Source organism: Leucoraja erinacea, chromosome 1 (assembly GCF_028641065.1).
Source record: "Leucoraja erinacea ecotype New England chromosome 1, Leri_hhj_1, whole genome shotgun sequence".
Classification (NCBI taxonomy): Eukaryota; Metazoa; Chordata; class Chondrichthyes; order Rajiformes; family Rajidae; genus Leucoraja; species Leucoraja erinaceus.
Window position 1 is genome coordinate 110,083,555 of NC_073377.1, and position 19,184 is coordinate 110,102,738.

At 43.6% G+C, this 19,184-nt stretch overlaps 1 protein-coding gene across 2 annotated transcripts in view; it reads left to right on the top strand.

The window, feature by feature from the left end:
* stpg2 (sperm-tail PG-rich repeat containing 2) overlaps window positions 1-18,856 on the top strand; it is a 346,945-nt gene extending 328,089 nt beyond the window's left edge. Inside the window, exons 13-14 of one of the 2 annotated variants that reach the window (XM_055641243.1) lie at window positions 2,368-2,525; window positions 16,964-18,856. In XM_055641243.1, the coding sequence (XP_055497218.1) occupies window positions 2,368-2,490 (123 nt within the window). In that variant the 3' untranslated portion in view covers window positions 2,491-2,525; window positions 16,964-18,856. The remainder of the gene's footprint in view (window positions 1-2,367; window positions 2,526-16,963) is intronic. The other variant, XM_055641250.1, reaches the window with a different exon arrangement.
* Window positions 18,857-19,184: the final 328 nt, after the last annotated feature.

Genomic DNA, 19,184 nt, shown 5'->3' on the forward strand with positions numbered 1-19,184 from the left:
TTCCATAGTACAGTTGGGCTGGGATTAAGGTTCAGCTACAATAAAGGAACACTGATCTCTTTGCAGATCCGAGTGGTGTATATCAGCGGGGAGTCGGTTAGTATTCCAGTTGCACCTGTTGCCTTTGTCCTTGAGGTTAACAAAGGAGATAAAGGATAGCGTTAAATTGAAAACTAAAATGGCAAGTGCTAGTAGTAGACTTTAAACATTTAGACTTTAGATTTTAGAGATGCGGCACGGAAACAGGCTCTTCAGCCCACCGAGTCTGCGCTGACCAATGATCAGCCCGTATGCTAGCACTATCCTACACACTAGGGACAATTTACAGAAGATAGACACCAAGTGCTGGAGTAACCCAGCGGGTCAGGCAGCATCTGTGGAGAAAAAGAATGGGTGATGTTTAGATGTTTTGTGTCAGGACCCATCTTTAATCAGACTTTACTGGATAAGTTGCACTAACCTTTATTCATGTTATTCCCTTTATCCTGTATCTGTACATTGTGGGTGGCTCAATTGAATCATGTATAATATTTCCGCTGTCTGGATAGCACGCAGTTCAAAGCTTTTCATTGTACCTTGGCACACGTGACAATAAACTAAACTAAACTAAAATTGTCCAAGACAGCGAAAAGAAAAAGACAGTGCTATAAACAAGATATTTGTACAAAAAAAACAAATTTAAAGCGCTCATGATAATTCAAGATGTGGTCCATAGCGTTCCATTGCCAAGGCAGGATTATAGTTGTGCAGGTTCGTTCAAGAACCTGATGGTTGTAGGAAAGCTGCCGCCTTCTTGAGGCAGCACTTGGTGTCAATGCTTCCGACGGTGGGGAGGGTTGTGGCTGCGATGGCTGAGTCCATCACTCTTCCGTTACAATTTCTTCTTTGGAGCAAACGAGGGTGAAGATTTGCAATGTTAGTGTCAGAGTCATACAGCACAGAAAAAGGCCCTCCTGCCCACCTGCACCCTTAATTATCCATTTACACTAATCCTATGTATCGGTCTTTGCTCTGTGGCTTTCAATATCATGATAATCCAAATGCTTATCTCAATACTTATAAATATATGGAGAGGAACAGTTTAGAGCAGTGGTTCCCCAACCTTTTTTTGGCCATGCCCCACCTAATCACCTCTAAAATCCTGATGCCCCCCCCCCCCCCATGTGGTGATATATAATTCTTATCATTTAAAAAGTGAACTCCGTTTCAGCTGAAGAAGCTTAAAACGCCAATACCTTGGTTGTAATAACTACATAATAAAGACCTTTTTTACCCCCAAAAAATTATTTACTCAAAATAACATCTGAAACATAAACTACATATGTTTAGCTGATGGAAAATCATAAAAAATAAAAATCGAAAATTTGGACCCAGATCTCCTCAGTCGCGCTCAATTGCCCCCCTTAAAAATCAAATTGCCCCCCTGTGGGGCGTACGCCCCACGTTGGGAACCACTGGTTTAGAGGGCTTTGGGCCGAATGCAGACAAATAGGACTAGTCCAGAATGGGCCGAATGCTGACCAAGATACCCCATCTAAGCCAGTCCCATTTGACCACGTTTGGACCATATCCCTCTAAACTTACAGTCATAGAATCAAACAGCATTGAATGTGGCCCTACGGTCCAACTCATCTAAGCTACCCAAGGTTACTGCAATTCCTTTCCAGTCAATGAAAAGACTACATATGATTACAATCAAGCCGTCCACAGTGTACTGATACAGGATTAAAGGGAATGTTTAGTGCAAGATAAAGTCCAGTAAAGTCCAATTAAAGATTGTTCAAAGATTAAGTTTCCTTTTAAAGATTTAACTATATTTACATAGAGACCGGGAGGTCTCTATATTCATTGTGTATTTTGACACTGGTCTCATATTAGGTTATACCTGTCATTAATGTAATCCTGTTATTAATGTATCAATACCATTGTTATGTTTATCATTATTCTTTTTGCTCTGTTTTTTATGTTTTATTTTTGTTTGTTTTTTAAAAAAGAAACAATAAAAAGATAAAATAAAAAAATAAAATAAAAAAAAGATTGTTCACCAATGTGATAGATGGTGGATAGACACAAAATGCTGGAGTAACTCTGCGGGACAGGCAGCATCTTTGTAGAGAAGGAATGGGTAACGTTTCGGTTCGAGACCCTTCTTCAGAGATGGTATTTCATGACCGCTCTCTAGTTGTTGGTAGGATGTAAGAAGCTGTCCCAGAATCTGGAGATGTGTGATTCTCACCCGGAACGTCACCCATCCATCTTCTCCAGAGATGCTGCCTGACTCACTGAGTTACTCCAACACTTTGTGTTTGTTTTTTGTTTTGTGTTTGTTGGAAGCCACCATAATGTTCTATTCTTCTCTCTCTGCAGCTGAGCCCAGCCATTATGGACACTCTTCTGAAGGGGACCTTCAATGCTACCTTATATAATCCACTCGTCAATCCACCACCGACTCCAAGGCATCCCGACCCCCCACTATTCCAGGACCTGTGACATCCATCTGACCATCAAACCACATCAGACATTAAGTATGGATACACAAAGCCCCTATAAACTCTGTATTTGCTGTGTTCATCTTTCCTACTGTTGTTTTGCCTGTTAATTTTAATTAATGTCAAAGAGTAGAGGGCATAGACAGATATAAAGTGAAAGGGTAAAATTTTAAGGGAGACTAGACCAAGTGGGACCCATTGGGTCCCTGTCACGCGGGAGCCCTGGTTCCCCAATGCAACCCATTCCCTAATGCAATATTCCACCACTCACCCATAGCCCCATGGGAGGCCTGGTCCCCCAACGCAACTGTTCCCCAAAGCAATATTCCACTACCCTTTTGATTAGATAAATATACATATATTGAGGGCGAGAGAGTAAAGTTGCCGCGCTATTGAGGAGGAGAAAGCGGGGAGGGAAGGAGACAGAGGGGGGGAAGAGAGAAGGAACAGGGGGACAGTTGGAGAGGAGAGAGGGGACAGGGGGAGGGGAGAAAGAGGGAGAGAGAGAGGGGAAGGAGAGGAGAGGAGAGGAGAGGAGAGGAGAGGAGAGAAGGGGACAGGAGAAGGGAGCGAAGGGGAGGAGAGGAAGGGAGGAATGGGGGGGGGGAGAGGAAGGGAGGAATGGGGAGGAGTGGGGAGGAGAGGGGACAGGAGAGGGGAGAGTAGGGGAGGACAGGAGAGGGGAGAGGAGGGGAGGACAGGAGAGGAGCGGAGGTGAAGGGAGGAGAGGAGAGGACAGAGAGGGGAGGACAGGAGAAGGGAGGGGAGGAGAAGGGAGGGGAGGAGAGTGAGGGATCGTGGGACCAAAATGCAACCAGAACTTGATGAGCAACCCCTTCAGATATTGATAGGCAGGGGTGGAAATCCTGTAGGGACCGGGGGGCCACGCCCCCCCCCCCCCCCCCCCCCCTGCTTTGAGAGGTGCATGTTTTGTAATCCAGACTTTATCAGACGCTTTCTAAGGGCTGAATTGGCCCGTTGGCGGGGCCTTAAAATCGAACTGCTGCATCGAGGCGATCGAGTCTCCCGATGTTGAAGCCCCCGCAGGCCAATGAAAGGCCCCGCGATCGGGTCGATTCAAGCCCCACGATTCGGATCGGACGAAGCTGCTGTTGCTGGAATTCGAAGTCGGTCACCAACCAGGTCAGCGTCCGATGTTACCGTCCACAGGGCCCACGGCCGAAGCCTCGCATGTGTGCGCGGCCGACAAGAAATATGTGTGTCCCCCCCATGTTTTGATAGTGATTTCCGTGCCTGATAGAGGGGCAGCAACCTCGTAACCTTTGGCAACGTCCCATTGTGATGTTATTGTGGCAATCAGCAGCCAGCTTGAGAGTCCATTATGATTGGTGCACTGTGAGGAGGCATTGTGACAGCAGTTGGATTTTATTTTCTCCAAACTGGTTGAGTTTGGGCAATTTCAAGGATCAAAAAGTTCAGAAATATAGGTGGAAATGCAACTGGAAGATGTTTAATAAATAATAAATAAAATAAAAAATACTTTATTGATCCCCTCAGGGAAATTCAGATGTCCAGAAGCCCCCAACCAACAAACCCACAGATTCAGATTCAATTTAATTTAATTTAATTGTCATTGTCAGTGTACAGTACAGAGACAACGAAATGCATTAAACAACGAAATGCATTTTCATGCATTTTCAGATTCAAAACGAACGCAGACAGAAAATACATAGAATACACTGTGGACACTACCTGAGAGCAATAAATACTTAAAACGACCAATAATTAACAATTAAAAATTAAAAATTGCAAGAATGCATCCCCCTACAGCCTAGCGGTCCGAATTATAACATCTAATGGATCTAAGGGGTGAAGGATCTCCTGAACCGCTCCGTTTTTCTTGAAATTGTCTAAACTCCAATGGCAATTCAACAGATTCAGCCAATTCATTTGCACCTACTAGAACATCATTAAAACCTTCCTCTCTATAAATTCTTAGCCATGATAATAGTTTTTCAAATGACTCCATGCCTTCATCAGTGTCCTTTGTTTCACTTTGTAGTTGCTTGCTTACATAGTTAACTTTAAAAAGTACTTCATACCAAAATATCAAAGAAACTAAAAATGTGTAGTCTTTTAGCTGGTTTGCTAAAGATTCAGCTTCTGCTTTTACCTTGGGCTCATCTGTTATCTCTGATATTTCCACAAGTGCATCATATACTTCTCCAACCTGATAACGAATAGCTTTAACACTATCAATCCGACACTCACACCTTGTATTGCTCAAGGGTTTAACTGATAACCCGGGTACATGTTTTTTAAAAACTGCCCACCTTTTTGTTGACGCTGAGAACAATATGTAGATCGTTTGCAGAATCCCAAAAAAATTTATGGCATCTGGACAACACTTGGCTACATCTCCGAGTAAAAGGTTATAATTGTGACATGCACAGGATACAAAAAAGGCTCTTGAATTATCCTTCAACAGTCGTACTTGTACTCCAGATGTGTGACCTTTCATGTTGCTACCGTTGTCATAGCCTTGGCCTCAAATGTCTTGCACTTCTAAATTTAATTCCTTCAGTGTGTTTAATAATGTTTTATATAAATCTTCTCCTGTGCTACTTTCAACTTGTATAAACTTTATGAAATGTTCATAAACACCCGAAGGAGCCAAGTTACCATCAGACACATACCTGATCGTTAGAGACATTTGTTCTTGGTGACTCATATCAGTGTGCAGTCTAAAATAATGGCGTAGTACTTAGCTGCTTTTACACGTTTCAATATTTCATTCAAAACAGCCATAATGTTTAGTAGTTCATTCTGAGTATCTTTTCCTAAATAGTGATTATGAATTTCGTGGGTTTTGATTTTTCGCAAATGTGTATCAAGAACAGGGTCGAACTTTCCAAGCAGCTCCACAAGACCTAAAAAGTTTCCACTGTGCACACTCTCATCACCAACATTTTCTTTTGTTCCTCTAAATGCTAAATTTCTCTCAGCAAGAAACTGCACTATTGCTACTAACCTTTTGAATACTTGCTGCCAGTGCTTTGCATGTTCATTGACTATTTTTTCACGCTCTTTGTCAATTGTCTGTCCACTACAAAGTCTTTGGTGTAACTCCCAGAAACTCCATGTGGCTTCCAAATGGTTCTTTGAATTTTCATGCTCACATAACCTTGTATGAAGATTACACCAGTTGTTGAATCCACTTGTTGATAATGTACTGGTTGTGTTCTTACTAAAAAGTTTGCAATAAAAGCAATAAGACCAACCTTGGAGCTGTTGAAGGTGACGCCTCGCTGGCAGAGGAGCTGAACCACTTCTTTGCTCGCTTTGAAGTGGAGCCACCCGAGACAGCCACATCACAGCACATGGTCCGCAGCAGCCTAACCCTCAAGATAGAGGAGCATGAGGTGAGGCGCACTCTGCGGGCCATAAATCCAAGGAAGGCTACTGGTCCTGACGGCGTCTCTGGACGCGTGTTGAAGGACTGCGCAGACCAGCTGGCTGGAGTCTTTACAAGGATTTTTAACCAGTCTCTGGCCCAGTCCACTGTCCCACCCTGTCTGAAGTCCTCCACCATAGTCCCCTTGCCCAAAAAAACCAACATCTCCAGCCTCAACGACTACCGGCCAGTCGCACTCACACCAGTGGTGATGAAGTGTTTTGAAAAACTGGTCCGGGGTCATATCACATCACTTCTGCCCCGAAGCTTTGACCCCCACCAGTTTGCGTACAGAGCAAATAGATCTACAGAGGACGCTGTAGCCACAGCTCTCCATGCTGCACTGTCTCACCTGGAGCAGCGGGGGAGCTACGTGCGGATGCTCTTTGTGGACTACAGCTCTGCTTTTAATACCATCCTTCCCCACAAACTGGTGGACAAACTGGGGGACTTGGGACTTCCACACTCCACCTGTACGTGGCTAAATAGCTTCCTGTCGGGTCGCAGCCAGAGAGTTAGAGTGGGCCATCATACATCCACGGCCCTCAACCTCAGTACCGGCTCTCCACAGGGCTGCGTACTGAGCCCCCTGCTCTACACCATCTACACGCATGACTGCACCCCCGCCCACCACAGCAACACCATTGTCAAATTTGCGGATGACACTACGGTGGTGGGACTCATCTCCGGGGGGGACGAGTACGCCTACCGGGATGAGGTGGAGCAGCTGACAGTGTGGTGTGAAGAAAATAACCTGCTCCTCAACACCTTAAAGACAAAGGAAGTAATAATAGACTTCAGGAAGAACAAAACGGACATGGTACCATTGACTATCAGAAGGGACTGTGTAGAGAGGGTGGCGGATTTCCGCTTCCTGGGAATCCATATTGAGGAGGACCTGACGTGGAGCGTGAACACCACTGCGCTGCTGAAAAAGGTCCAGCAGAGACTGCACTTCCTGAGGGTGCTCAGGAAGAATAACATCACTCAGAGACTGCTGCTGTCCTTTTATCGGTGCTCCATTGAGAGCATACTAACATACTGTGTATGCGTGTGGTACACCAGCTGCACAGCGGCTCAGAGGAAAGCGCTCCAGAGGGCCATTGACAACGCCCAGAGGATTGTCGGCTGCCCTCTCCTTACCTTGGAGGACTTACACAGTTCCCGCTGCACCAAAAAATCCCAGAATATCATAAAGGACATTTCCCACCCCGGACACTCCCTGTTTGAACTGTTGCCGTCAGGCAGACGGTACAGATCTACAAGGACAAGGACAAATAGACTAAAAAACAGTTTTTACCCCACTGCTATAAAAGCACTAAATGTAGCCGCCAAGGAACGCAGGGGCGATACAGACTAAGGGACTGTGGTAACTGTGGAATCGACAGAAGGATGGAGGGTTGGGTGTGTATGCGTGCTTTGTCCGTGATATTTATTTAGTTGTTTATCTTTAATATTTTACCTTGTATGTATCGTTAGCTTTTAGAAATGTTTGAATGCTGCACTGACTGGCTGACATTTTAAATTTCGTTGTACATGGTTCATGTTACAATGACAATAAAGAAACTATTCTATTCTAAATTCTATCAGCAGACTGAGAGTATATAATCCAAGGTCTTTCAACACTCTCACCATTTGGAAGTGTCCTCTTACAGTGAAACCTTGAAAAACACAATCCCTTTTCATTTCTTGGAAAGCTGATCACTGGAATATTAGGAGGGCCTTTCATTGTTAAATAATCTCTTACATTTTTATTTATATCTGCTGGCCAACTGGTTGGGTCATCATACATGTTGATTACAACTGTACTCATGGATGATCTATCATTGCATGATGTTTGGTCTTGTTTTTCTCCGGTCATAAGTAAGCTTTCTGCTTTGGCACTGTCTTCTGGTGCATTGAGATCGTCTTCAATTTGATTCACAGCTGCGTCATCCTTTTCTAATTTGTTATCAATGTCATCATTGTATTTATCAACTGTAATTGGACTCAAAGCTATATCGTCATTTTCTGAATAGTTTGTGTTTTCTTCATCCTCAATACATGGGCGCTTCAAAGATGGGGTGACAAGGAATTTTTTGATAGCACCTCTATGTTTTTCATTTTCAGCTACCTTAGCCTTGACCAGTGCTCATTTCTGGTTGCCACTTAAATATTTACGCCCTTTGTCTCGATCTCTGCTTGTGCTTGCCATGATGTAAGGCCTTTTTATATTATCTTTTTTAGAAAAGACAAACAATGACAATAATCTGAAATTTAAAAAAATGGTATTAACAAGAAGGAAGGAAAAAAGAAGTAGAAGGGGAAAGAAGAGAAGCAAGTTTCAATGATGAAAGAAGGAAAGAACTTCAATATTAAAAAAAGTTATAAGAACTATTTTACCAAAATTTCAAAGTTTTGAGAAATCGCCTTTACTGTAATAAATTCTAAAGTATTATGCCGAAATGCTTGAAAATTGCTGTGATTATACAAAATCTTAGAAGGAAACCACTGTTATTTGGTCTTCGGAGTTGCACTAGGCTATGTTTACATTCATTACAAACATTCATTACAAACAGGTGATTCCTAGCCAAACCTACCGCTAGATAAATTTTGAGTCATCTAACGAAACCAAACCAAACCAAACCAAACCTAACCTGCGATTGAACTTTTCATAATATAACATTAATTTAGGCCAGATGTCGCGGATCTACTTACCCGGGCGGAATGATTTGGCGGCGCCGGGCTGAAGGGTTTGCCGACGGTGCATTCCCCAAAAGTAAAAACTACCCTATATAAGTATCCATGGAACACGAAAAATAATCATTATATTCAGAATCAGCTATTCCACCCACAAGCCATTTTTGGAATAAAAATTTCTCATTCTTCATTTCACGTTTTCAGAAGTGGTTTATTCCTCTTAGAATACAGAAAAGGCTTCAAACGGTAACTCTGTAGCCGCTGGCACGGGGCCCCCTTAAGGGGCGGTGCCCAATTTGATAAAATTGGTCAAATAGGCTTAAAACCGGCCCTGCTCTCAAGCACCTCCATCCCAGAGTCTACTCTCCCCTCCAGCACTGAGCTAGCTCGTTTAACCAGTATGACCAGCTTATTGTTGCTTTTTGCACTAATGCTGTTGTCCCAGCAGACAACAGCGTAGTAAATAACACTTGCAACCACAGTGTTGTAAAACATGTGCAGCATGTCATTACACACATTGAAGGATTTGAGCCTTCTGAGGAGAAAGAGTCTGCTCTGACCTTTTTTGTAGAGGGAGTCAGAGTTGACAGACCAGTCCAGTTTGTTATCAAGGTGCACTCCATGGTATTTATATGTCTGCACCACCTCAATGTTAGCCCCAGCAGCGTTGATCGGCTGAAGGGGGAGCTTGGACCTGCCAAAGTTAACCACCATCTCTTTAGTCTTAGTTGTGTTCAGGATGAGACAGTTCTCTTCACTCCAGGCACAAAAGGGACTGGTCAAGTTCCTGTATTCCTCCTCCTGCCCGTTCCTTACACCTGCCACAATCGCTGTATCATCAGAATATTTCTGTACGTGGCATGTGTCAGACTTATAGTTAAAGTCTGCTGTATACAGGGTGAAGAGGAACGGGGCCAGAACCTTTCCCTGTGGGGCTCCAACATTGCACACCACTGTGCCAGAGACACTGTCCCCCAGCTTGACAAACTGTGGTCGACCCGTCAGGTAGTCGTCTATCCAGGAGATAAATGTGGAATCCACCCCCATCTTCTTAAGCTTGTCATTCAGAATCAGGGGTTGGATGGTGTTGAACGCACTTGAGAAGTCGAAGAACATAATCCTCACATAGCCACCGGGTTTGTCCAAAAAGGAGTAGATCCGGTGCAGCATGTAGAGGACTGCGTCATCCACCCCAATGTTCTCCTGGTATGCAAACTGTAGTGGGTCGAGTGCGTGCTGGACTTGTGGTCTCAGGAGACGAATGAGTAGCCGCTCCATTGTTTTCATGATATGGGATGTAAGGGCCACCGGTCTGTAGTCGTTGATCTCGGTCGGCCGCCCTGCTTTGGGAACCGGCACGAGACATGATGTTTTCCACAGACCTGGTACCCTCCCTGACTGGAGGCTCAGGTTGAAAATGATCTGGAGCGGCTCCGCCAGCTGAGCCGCACAGTCTTTTAGTAGCCTGGGACATACACCATCAGGGCCAGCTGCTTTACCAGGGCACACGCAACCTCCTCAGCTCAGCTCTCACCTCGTCCTCCGTGAAGAACAGTTGAGGAGATGCCGGCATAGGAGGTGCTGCCGCTGTGGTGTTGGGGGGGCTGCCTCGTGGGGGAGAGGCTGCACCTGTAGAGGAGGGAGGGGATACCAGATCAAACCTGTTATAGAACTCATTGGCCTTGTCCACGTCTCCTGACGGCTGGCTTCCCTTCTCCTTGAAGCCAGTGATGGTCTTCATTCCTCTCCACACCTCTTTGATGTTGTTGTACTGCAGTTTCTTCTCCAGCTGCCTTTTATAGTCCCCTTTTGCCTGCTTCATACTCCTTTTCAAGTGGTGCTGTACCCTCTTGATTTTTCCCCGATCACCAACCTTGAAAGTCTCCTTTTTCTCATTTAGGAGGCTCTTGATGTTGCTTGTAATCTAAGGTGTGTTATTGGGGAAAGCAACAAACAGTTCTTACTGGCACAACAACATCCCTACAGAAGTTGATGTAGTCCGTTATGCATCCAGCCATCCTGTCGATGTCCATACAGCTGTTTAATTCCTGTGACTCCATCAGTATGTCCCAGTCTGTGCATTGAAAGCAGCCCCTCAGTGATTCACTGGCCTCTGGTGTCCACTTTCTGAAAGACCGGGTGGTTATAGGCTGTCTCAGTACACAGGGTTTGTAAGAAGGCCTTAGATAAACCAGGTTGTGATCTGATTTGCCAAGCGGTGGAAAGGCTAAGACACTATAGGCCTCCTTGACATTGACATAGCACAAGTCCAGTGTCTTATTGTGCCTTGTGGGACAGTCAACATACTGTGAGAAGCCCGACATGTGGGGGCTGATGTTCACTTGATTGAAGTCCCCTGATAAGGCAATGAGTACGTCCGGGTGTCGGGTCTGTAATCTCGCGACAGTCTCTTGGATGACGTCACATGCGACTACAGGCTCCGTTCGAGGAGGAATGTAAACAATAATGGCGACGATGTGGGAGAACTCCCTCGGTACATAATAAGGTCTCAGTCCAACCGCCAGGAGCTCAATATCCCGACAACAGATCTTATCTTTCACAGTTATGTGACCTGGATTACACCATCTATTGTTCACAAACAGAGCAAGTCCCCCACCTTTGATCTTCACACTCGCCCGGGTCTCTATCTGCTCGTACCATAGTGAAGCCGGGGAGATCCACACAGGAATCCGGGATGATGTCCATCAGCCATGTCTCGGTAAAACACATGAGACTGCACTCACGGTAGACCCGTTGGTTCTTCATAAGGGCCTCCAACTCCTCACACTTCTTAGGGAATGAGTTGACGTTCCCCATAAGGATCGATGGCAGAAACAGCTTGTATCTCCACCTCCAGGCCCTTAACCTGGCCCTTAGCCTGACACCTGCACGGCAACCACGGAACGGCTTCTTCAGCTCAGACGGAATATGGTGTTTTATTCCGTAAGCTGTCCGTCGCCACATAAGGAGTTCATCCCTCCTATACGCGACTCTTCAGATGCTAAACAAAACACACTAAAATGCTAAAACACTAAAACACTAAACAAAACTCGGAGCTACAAGGACTTGTTTATCGCCCCTACGGGAAAAAAGTGAGTAGAATGTGTGAAAATGGGAAGGCTGGGGCTTAGCATTTGGAAGAAAGTAGGAATTAACCAGATTGTGACCAGATGACACACACACACACACACACACACACACACACACACACACACACACACACACACACACACACACACACACACACACACACACACACACACACACACACACACACACACACACACACACACACACACACACACACACACACACACACAAGACAAAGAGTTTTATTAATATAGAGATGTGTGGGGCAAGTTTTTTATATAGAGGTTGGTGGGTGCTGGTGGAGGCAGATATGATAGTGACGTTTATGAGGCTTTTACATAGGCACATGGATATGCAGGGGATGGATTGATATGGATCACGTGCAGGCAGAGGAGATTATTTTAACTTGGCATCAAGTTCAGCACAGACATTGTGGGTCAAAAGACCTGTTCGCAATTAAAATTTGGAGTTGGGAATTAGATATATCTGGTTTCTGTGGTCAGGATTTGAGAGCCTGAGATATAGGGAGAGGTTGGGCAGGGTAGCCCTTTATTCCTGGAGTGCAGGAGGATGAGGGGTGATCTTATAGAGGTGTATAAAATATGAGGAGAATGGAGAGGGTAGATGTAAAGATTATTTTAGCAGGAGTAGGGGAATCTAGAACCAGAGGACATAGGTTTAAGATGAGAGGGGAAAGATTTACTCTGAATCTGGGGAACAATTTTTTCACACAGAGGGTGGTGGATATATGGTATGAGCTGCCAGAGGAGATAGTTAAGAAGTTTAAGAAGAAACTGCAGATGCTGGAAAATCGAAGGTAGACAAAAATGCTGGAGAAACTCAGCGGGTGAGGCAACATCTATGGAGCGAAGGAAACAGGCAACGTTTTGGGTTGAAACCCTTCGTTGCCTATTTCCTTCGCTCCATAGATGCTGCCTCACCCACTGAGTTTCTCCAGCATTTTTGTCTGCCAGAGGAGATAGTTGAGATAATTATAAGAACATTTAAAATGCACAACTCTGCCCAGCAGGTGGACTGGATTATAATGGAGAGAGAGGACTGCGCTCCTGGTAATACAGGAGCGACTCTCCTCTCACCAACAAATTTGAATAACAAACAGTATAATAAAAATCCAATGATACATAGTACAATTAGAACTTGGAAACAAATAAAACAGAACTTAAAATTAAGAAATCTATCTCTGCTAATGCCAATAGCCAATAACCCTTCGTTTAAACCCTCAATTATAGATAAATCATTTACACAATGGGAAAGAACGGGAATCAAAACACTCGGAGACCTGTATGAATTAGGGAAATTATTACCATTTCAACAATTACAACTGAAATATAACTTGAAAAAGAATCAATATTTTAAATATCTTCAAATCCGTGATTATCTGAAAAAATATACAAAAGACTATTATAATATGCCCCCAGACTTATTAGATGAAGCCATGAAGATAAAGGCTGAATCAGCAAATCTAATATCATACATATAATATTATATTGAATATAGAAATACCTACAACAGATAATATTAGAAGAGACTGGGAACAAGAATTAGCTATAAAAATTTCAAAAGAGAGCTGGGATAAACATTTATTATATGTGCATAAATGCTCGATCAACGTACGACATACTCTAATCCAATATAAAACATTACATAGACTATATTATTCAAAAACTAAAATAAATAAACTTTTCCCCAATGTCTCACCCATTTGTGATAAATGTCAGTCACAAGAAGCTAACATAGCACACTCTTTTGTTTTCTGTATAAAAATCCAAAAATTCTGGAATGAAATATTTGAAATCTTCACAAAATTATTTAAAACAAAACTACTACCCAAAGTAGAATGGATCATTTTTGGAATATCGGAAGGTAACCCAGAATTAAATATGTTTCAAAAGAACTTACTTAATTATGGGCTAATAATGGGAAAAAAGCTTATACTTAAATTTTGGAAAAATGCTCCAATACCAACAACAAAAATGTGGATTTCAAACATGTTCGAAACACTACACTTGGAAGAGATGAGACTCCTCCTAGCAGGCAAAGCAGATCACTTCCAAAAGACGTGGTCTGCATTTATGGAACTATTACAAGCATAAGGTGCAATAATAAGTTAAAACATAAAGGCTACCAGGACCTGGTAATGGGGGGTATAAAATAAATTTTTAATAAAAACACGGTTGGTATATCCTTTTTTGCGGAGTTTTGTGTTACAATAGAGCGATTGATTTTCCTTTCTTCTTTTTTTTCTTTTCTTTCTAGGGTCTTATTTCTTTTCTTTGCTTCCTTCTCTAATTCCTTCCCTAAGGGGTTCTCTTCTCCCAACACTTTCCTGCACCTTCACGATTCTTGCTTACTTTGCTTACTTTCCTTACTTCTTTTATTTCTATCTTTTTTAAAGCTCAAAAAATGAAGTGGTACAACATAATGTAATAAGATATATGCGATGTATTAATGTGAGTTACTGTACTGCTAATAAAAATAAAATTAAAAAAAAATAAAAATAAAATGCATTAGCATTAGTGTAGCATTAGCAGAGGGATATGGGCCAAACGCTGGCGGATGGGATTAGTGTAAATAGGGTAGCTTGGTCGACATTGGCAAGCTGGGCCATTGCGCCCGTTTCCTATATGACTGAATCTAAGACTAAAATATCAGAATGAGGAGGAAGGGAAAAGCAAAATAGATGATACAACACTGAAACTGGCCCTTTCAGGTCATTGAATCCCTGCTGATCATTTACAGCATGAAATGGGAATGGGGGAAATGGGGAGAATGAGATGGAGTCATAGAATCATTCAGCACGAAAACGGCCCTTTGGCTCAACTTGCCCACGCTGACCAAAATACCCCATCCACACTAGTATTCACATTTGGCCCAAATCCCCCTAAACCTTTCCTCTCCATGTGTCTTTTAAATGCTGTTACAGTACCTGCCTCAACTACCTCCTCTGGCAGCTTGTTCCATATACCCACCACCCTCTGTGAAACGTTTGCCCCTCGGGTTTCTATTAAATCTTTCCTCTCTCACCTTAACCCCTTGTCCTCTGGTTCTTGATTCCCCGTTGCTGGGTAAAATACTCAGTGCATTTACCTTATCCATTCCCCTCATGATGTTATACCCTTTATGAGATGGGATGAATGTAAAAGTGCAACATTTACACTCCAGATTCCACCACTCACCTACACACTCTGGGCAACTTCTACATGATCCACAAAAGTTGGTGCCTCAAAACGGCAGCCAGTTCCATCAGAAACCCACACCACACTGGTCACACACGTATTTCACTCCTGCCATCGGGACAAAGATATTGGCGCAGGAAAACTGTAACATCCAGTTTCAGGAGCAGCTTCATCCTAACAACCATCATGCTATTAAACTACAACCTCCAAATAAACTAATTGACTTTGGGGCATTGTTTTTGTCTTTGCATTATTATTGTTTGTTTATTATATACTGAACTTTTTTGCTGTTTAATATAGTTTTTACAGAGTACAGGTACTAGTTTAGTTTAGTTTAGAGAAACAGCATGGAAACAGGCCCTTTGGCCTACCGAGTCCATGTCCTACCTAGTCCAGTGATCACCTATGCACTAGTTCTATCCTCCACACATTAGGGAACATTTACAGAAGCCAATTAACCTACAAACCTATACGCCTTTGGATGTGGGAGGAAGCCAGAGAACCTGGGTCTCTGGCGCTGTAAGGCAGCAACTTTGGATACATATCTGTTGTGCTGCTGCAAGTAAGAATTCAGGACGTGACAGTAAAACGCTTGTCACTCTTGAGTCAATGAACCCATGGCTGGTTACTGAAGGAGGACTTGACCCCTGGTGCCATTATGGAGAATAAATCAGCCTGCAGCGTCCCAGCACAGGGTTTACCATCCCGTCATCTCTGTAAATCTGTAAATCTCTTAAACCAGGAAGAAATTAGTGCAGACACTACATTGATCTTACAAGGTTAATGCTAAATTGGCAGCAAAAGTTATTAACAACCAGAGAGACAGTTCAGAGACGTTTTCGGTGCTGGCAATTGTTACTCTTATGGTGCATTATCTGATGACATGATGTAATTATACCATAAAGGTGCTTTTCCTAAGCAGTCTATTAATCTAATGGGCAAATATCCCATTCTCTCAGCAACAAGCCTTCACTGAACTGTCTACAACTAATGCAGTTGCAGTTATTTATGTCTGTGTGCATTGCTTTCTGTAGCCTTTTTACAAGACGTTCCTTACTCCTTCAGCTAATCAAATCTAAATAACTCATGCAGTGTTTTAGTTGGATCCCAGGAGTGTATAAATCAATGTGTACTTTGTGTACACTTTAGACTTTAGACATTTCAGATACAGCATGGAAACAAGTCCTTCGGCCCATCGTGTCCGCACTGACCAGCGATTACTCAATACACTAGTTCTATCCTACGCACATAAGCCAATTAACCTAAAAACCTGCACGTCTTTAGAGTGTGGGAGGAAACAGGAGCATTGGGAGGAAACCCACTCGGTCACAGGGAGAATGTACATACTCTATATTGTTAGCATCCGTAGTCAGGATCGAACCCGGGTCTCTGGCGCTGTAAGGTAGTAACTCTACCGCTGCGACACTGTGTCGCTCTTCTCAATCAACTCATTGTGCGATTGCCGTTGAAATGTGGACTGTATAATCAGATAATAAGTAGAAATAAGGAACTGCAGATGCTGGTTTACAAAAAAACTCAGCAGGTCAGGCAGCATCTCTGGAAAAAAAGAGATGCAGCCTGACCCGCTAATTTACACCAACACTTTGTGTCTTTTTTATCTGATAATAACCAGGTTTTATTACAAAGCCTGGTTTTCATCAGAATTCTTCCACTAACATGTAATGTTAGATATTATGTAGAATGTATCGCACTGAAAGAAAGTTCAGCTGGTAGAGGTGCTGCCCCAAACGCCAACCACAAATACAACCACATAAATGCCTACTCACAAAGGATACACCCACACACCCATGCGCACGCACACATGTCTACTCTCATACACGTGCACATGTAGAGTCATAGAGTCTTACAGCATTGAAACAGACCCTTCAGCCCAACTTGTCTATACCGGACAGCATGTTCCATCTACATTAGTCCCACTTACAATTGTGTGGCCCATATCCTTCTAAACAAGTGCAAAAATTCAAACGCAGTAAACACATGCAAACACATGTGTGTATAAGCAATAATAAGTACCTTCTACTCAAATGACCATGAGTGAAGATTAATTCTGCCCTGTTATTTCTTGATCCCAGCAGAGGAGGGAAAGGAGTGGAGGTCTAAATGCCGAAGAGAACGCTATTGACTCTTCACCGCTCTCAAGACAACTCTTAACGTGCATCGCATGTAAGATGTACTTCACAGAGGAGCAACAATGTGACTTAGAGTTTCAGCTCTGGAAGAGTACAGATGATCGGACAGTAGTTGACATAGTTCAGTCGGATCGATGGTGTGGATGTGATCATGTTCATTTAGTAATACTAATAATTAGTGTGATTACTAGTGTGAAATAATAAAACAAGCACCTTTCTTTCATCTTTTGTTCCTTTTTTCCCCAACGTGCATCGTTTGCTAGCTTTTTTCTGCCTTCCTCTCTCAAATCTGAGCAAACGTACAGTGAAGGTTCACCAGATTGATTCCTGGGATGTCAGGACTTTCATATGAAGAAAGACTGGATAGACTTGGCTTGCACTCGCTAGAATTTAGAAGATTGAGGGGGGATCTTATAGAAACTTACAAATTTCTTAAGGGGTTGGACAGGCTAGATGCAGGAAGATTGTTCCCAATGTTGGGGAAGTCCAGAACAAGGGGTCACAGTTTAAGGATAAGGTATTTTAGGACCGAGATGAGAAAAAAAACTTCTCACACAGAAAGTGGTGAATCTGTGGAATTCTCTGCCACAGAAAGTAGTTGAGGCAGTTCATCGGCTATGTTTAAGAGGGAGTTAGATGTGGCCCTTGTGGCTAAAGGGATCAGGGGGTATGGAGAGAAGGCAGGTACAGGATACTGAATTGGATGATCAGCCATGATCATATTGAATGGCGGTGCAGCCTCGAAGGGCCGAATGGCCTACTCCTGCACCTATTTTCTATGTTTCTATCTATTCCCTGCCCTTTGAAAAACTCGGCCTCTCTCTTGTCCCTGGTCTCTCTCTTCTACTTTTCTCAATCGCTCTCCTCTGTTACTACCTCCTCCTGAGGCAGAGAACCCTCTGAATGCTCCCCTCTCTCTCTTGTAGTTTCTTAATCTTCCTCCTCGTGCACTGAGCAGTTGGGCTTTATGTTATTCTACTTCTAATACATTTCCTCTTTCCCGCTCTTTCCATTGTGTGTCACTCTATCTTGTTTCATTCAAGTCCCAAACCAATACTGACCTCTTATACACCCCCACATCCACCACCTCCTCGCCCTTGGATAGATCATAGAACAATACAACACAGGAACAGGCCCTTCGACCCACAATGTCCGTGCAAAACATGATTCCATGTTAAGCGAATCACCTCTGCCTGCACGTGATCGGTATCCCCCATTCCCTGCATATCTAACAGCATCTTAAATTCCATTTTGTGTATCTGCCTCCACCACCACCCCTGGCAGCGAGACCCAGGCACTCAGCACCCTGTATAAAACGCTTAACCCACACATCTCCTTTCGACTTTGTCCCTTTCACCTTAAATCTCTGCCTTCTAGTCTTTGACATTTCCATACTGGCATAAAGGTCCTGACCATCTAACATATACATGCCTCTCATAATTGTGTTTACTTCTATCAGGTCTCCCCACAACTTCTGGCATTCCAGAGCAAGCAATCCAAGTCTAACCAATCTAACCTCTCCTTGTAGCTTCTTCTTCTTGCGTACGGCGTGCACAGCCTAAAGTTGTAGGTCAACTTGCTCTATTTGATCTATTTGTTTGTGCACGTCAGGTTGATTTCATTCGTCGAAACAGTGTGGACCATGTGAAGGTTGCAATCTTCCACCCCTCCCTGTAGCTAATACCCCTTAATCCACGCAGCATTCTGGTAAATCTCCTCTGCACCCTCTTCAAAGCCTCTACATCGTGACTGTAATGGCGCGACCAGATCTGCACGCAAAGTATAGCCTAACCTAATGCCCCTGTCCCACTTAGGAAACCTGAACGGAAACCTCTGGTGACCTTGCGCCCCACCCAAGGTTTCCATGAGTCGCCAGGGGTTTTGGTCACTCGCCTGGATAGCCTCCACCGAAGCTAGAGCTGCATCTACTGACCAAAGATCCTACATGATCTTTGCTACCGACCACACATACACACGCACAGACGCACACACACACACACACACACACACACACACACACACACACACACACACACACACACACACACACACACGCACACACACACACACACACACAAACACAAACACACACATGCACACACACGCACACACACACACACACACACACACACACACACACACACACACACACACACAGCACACA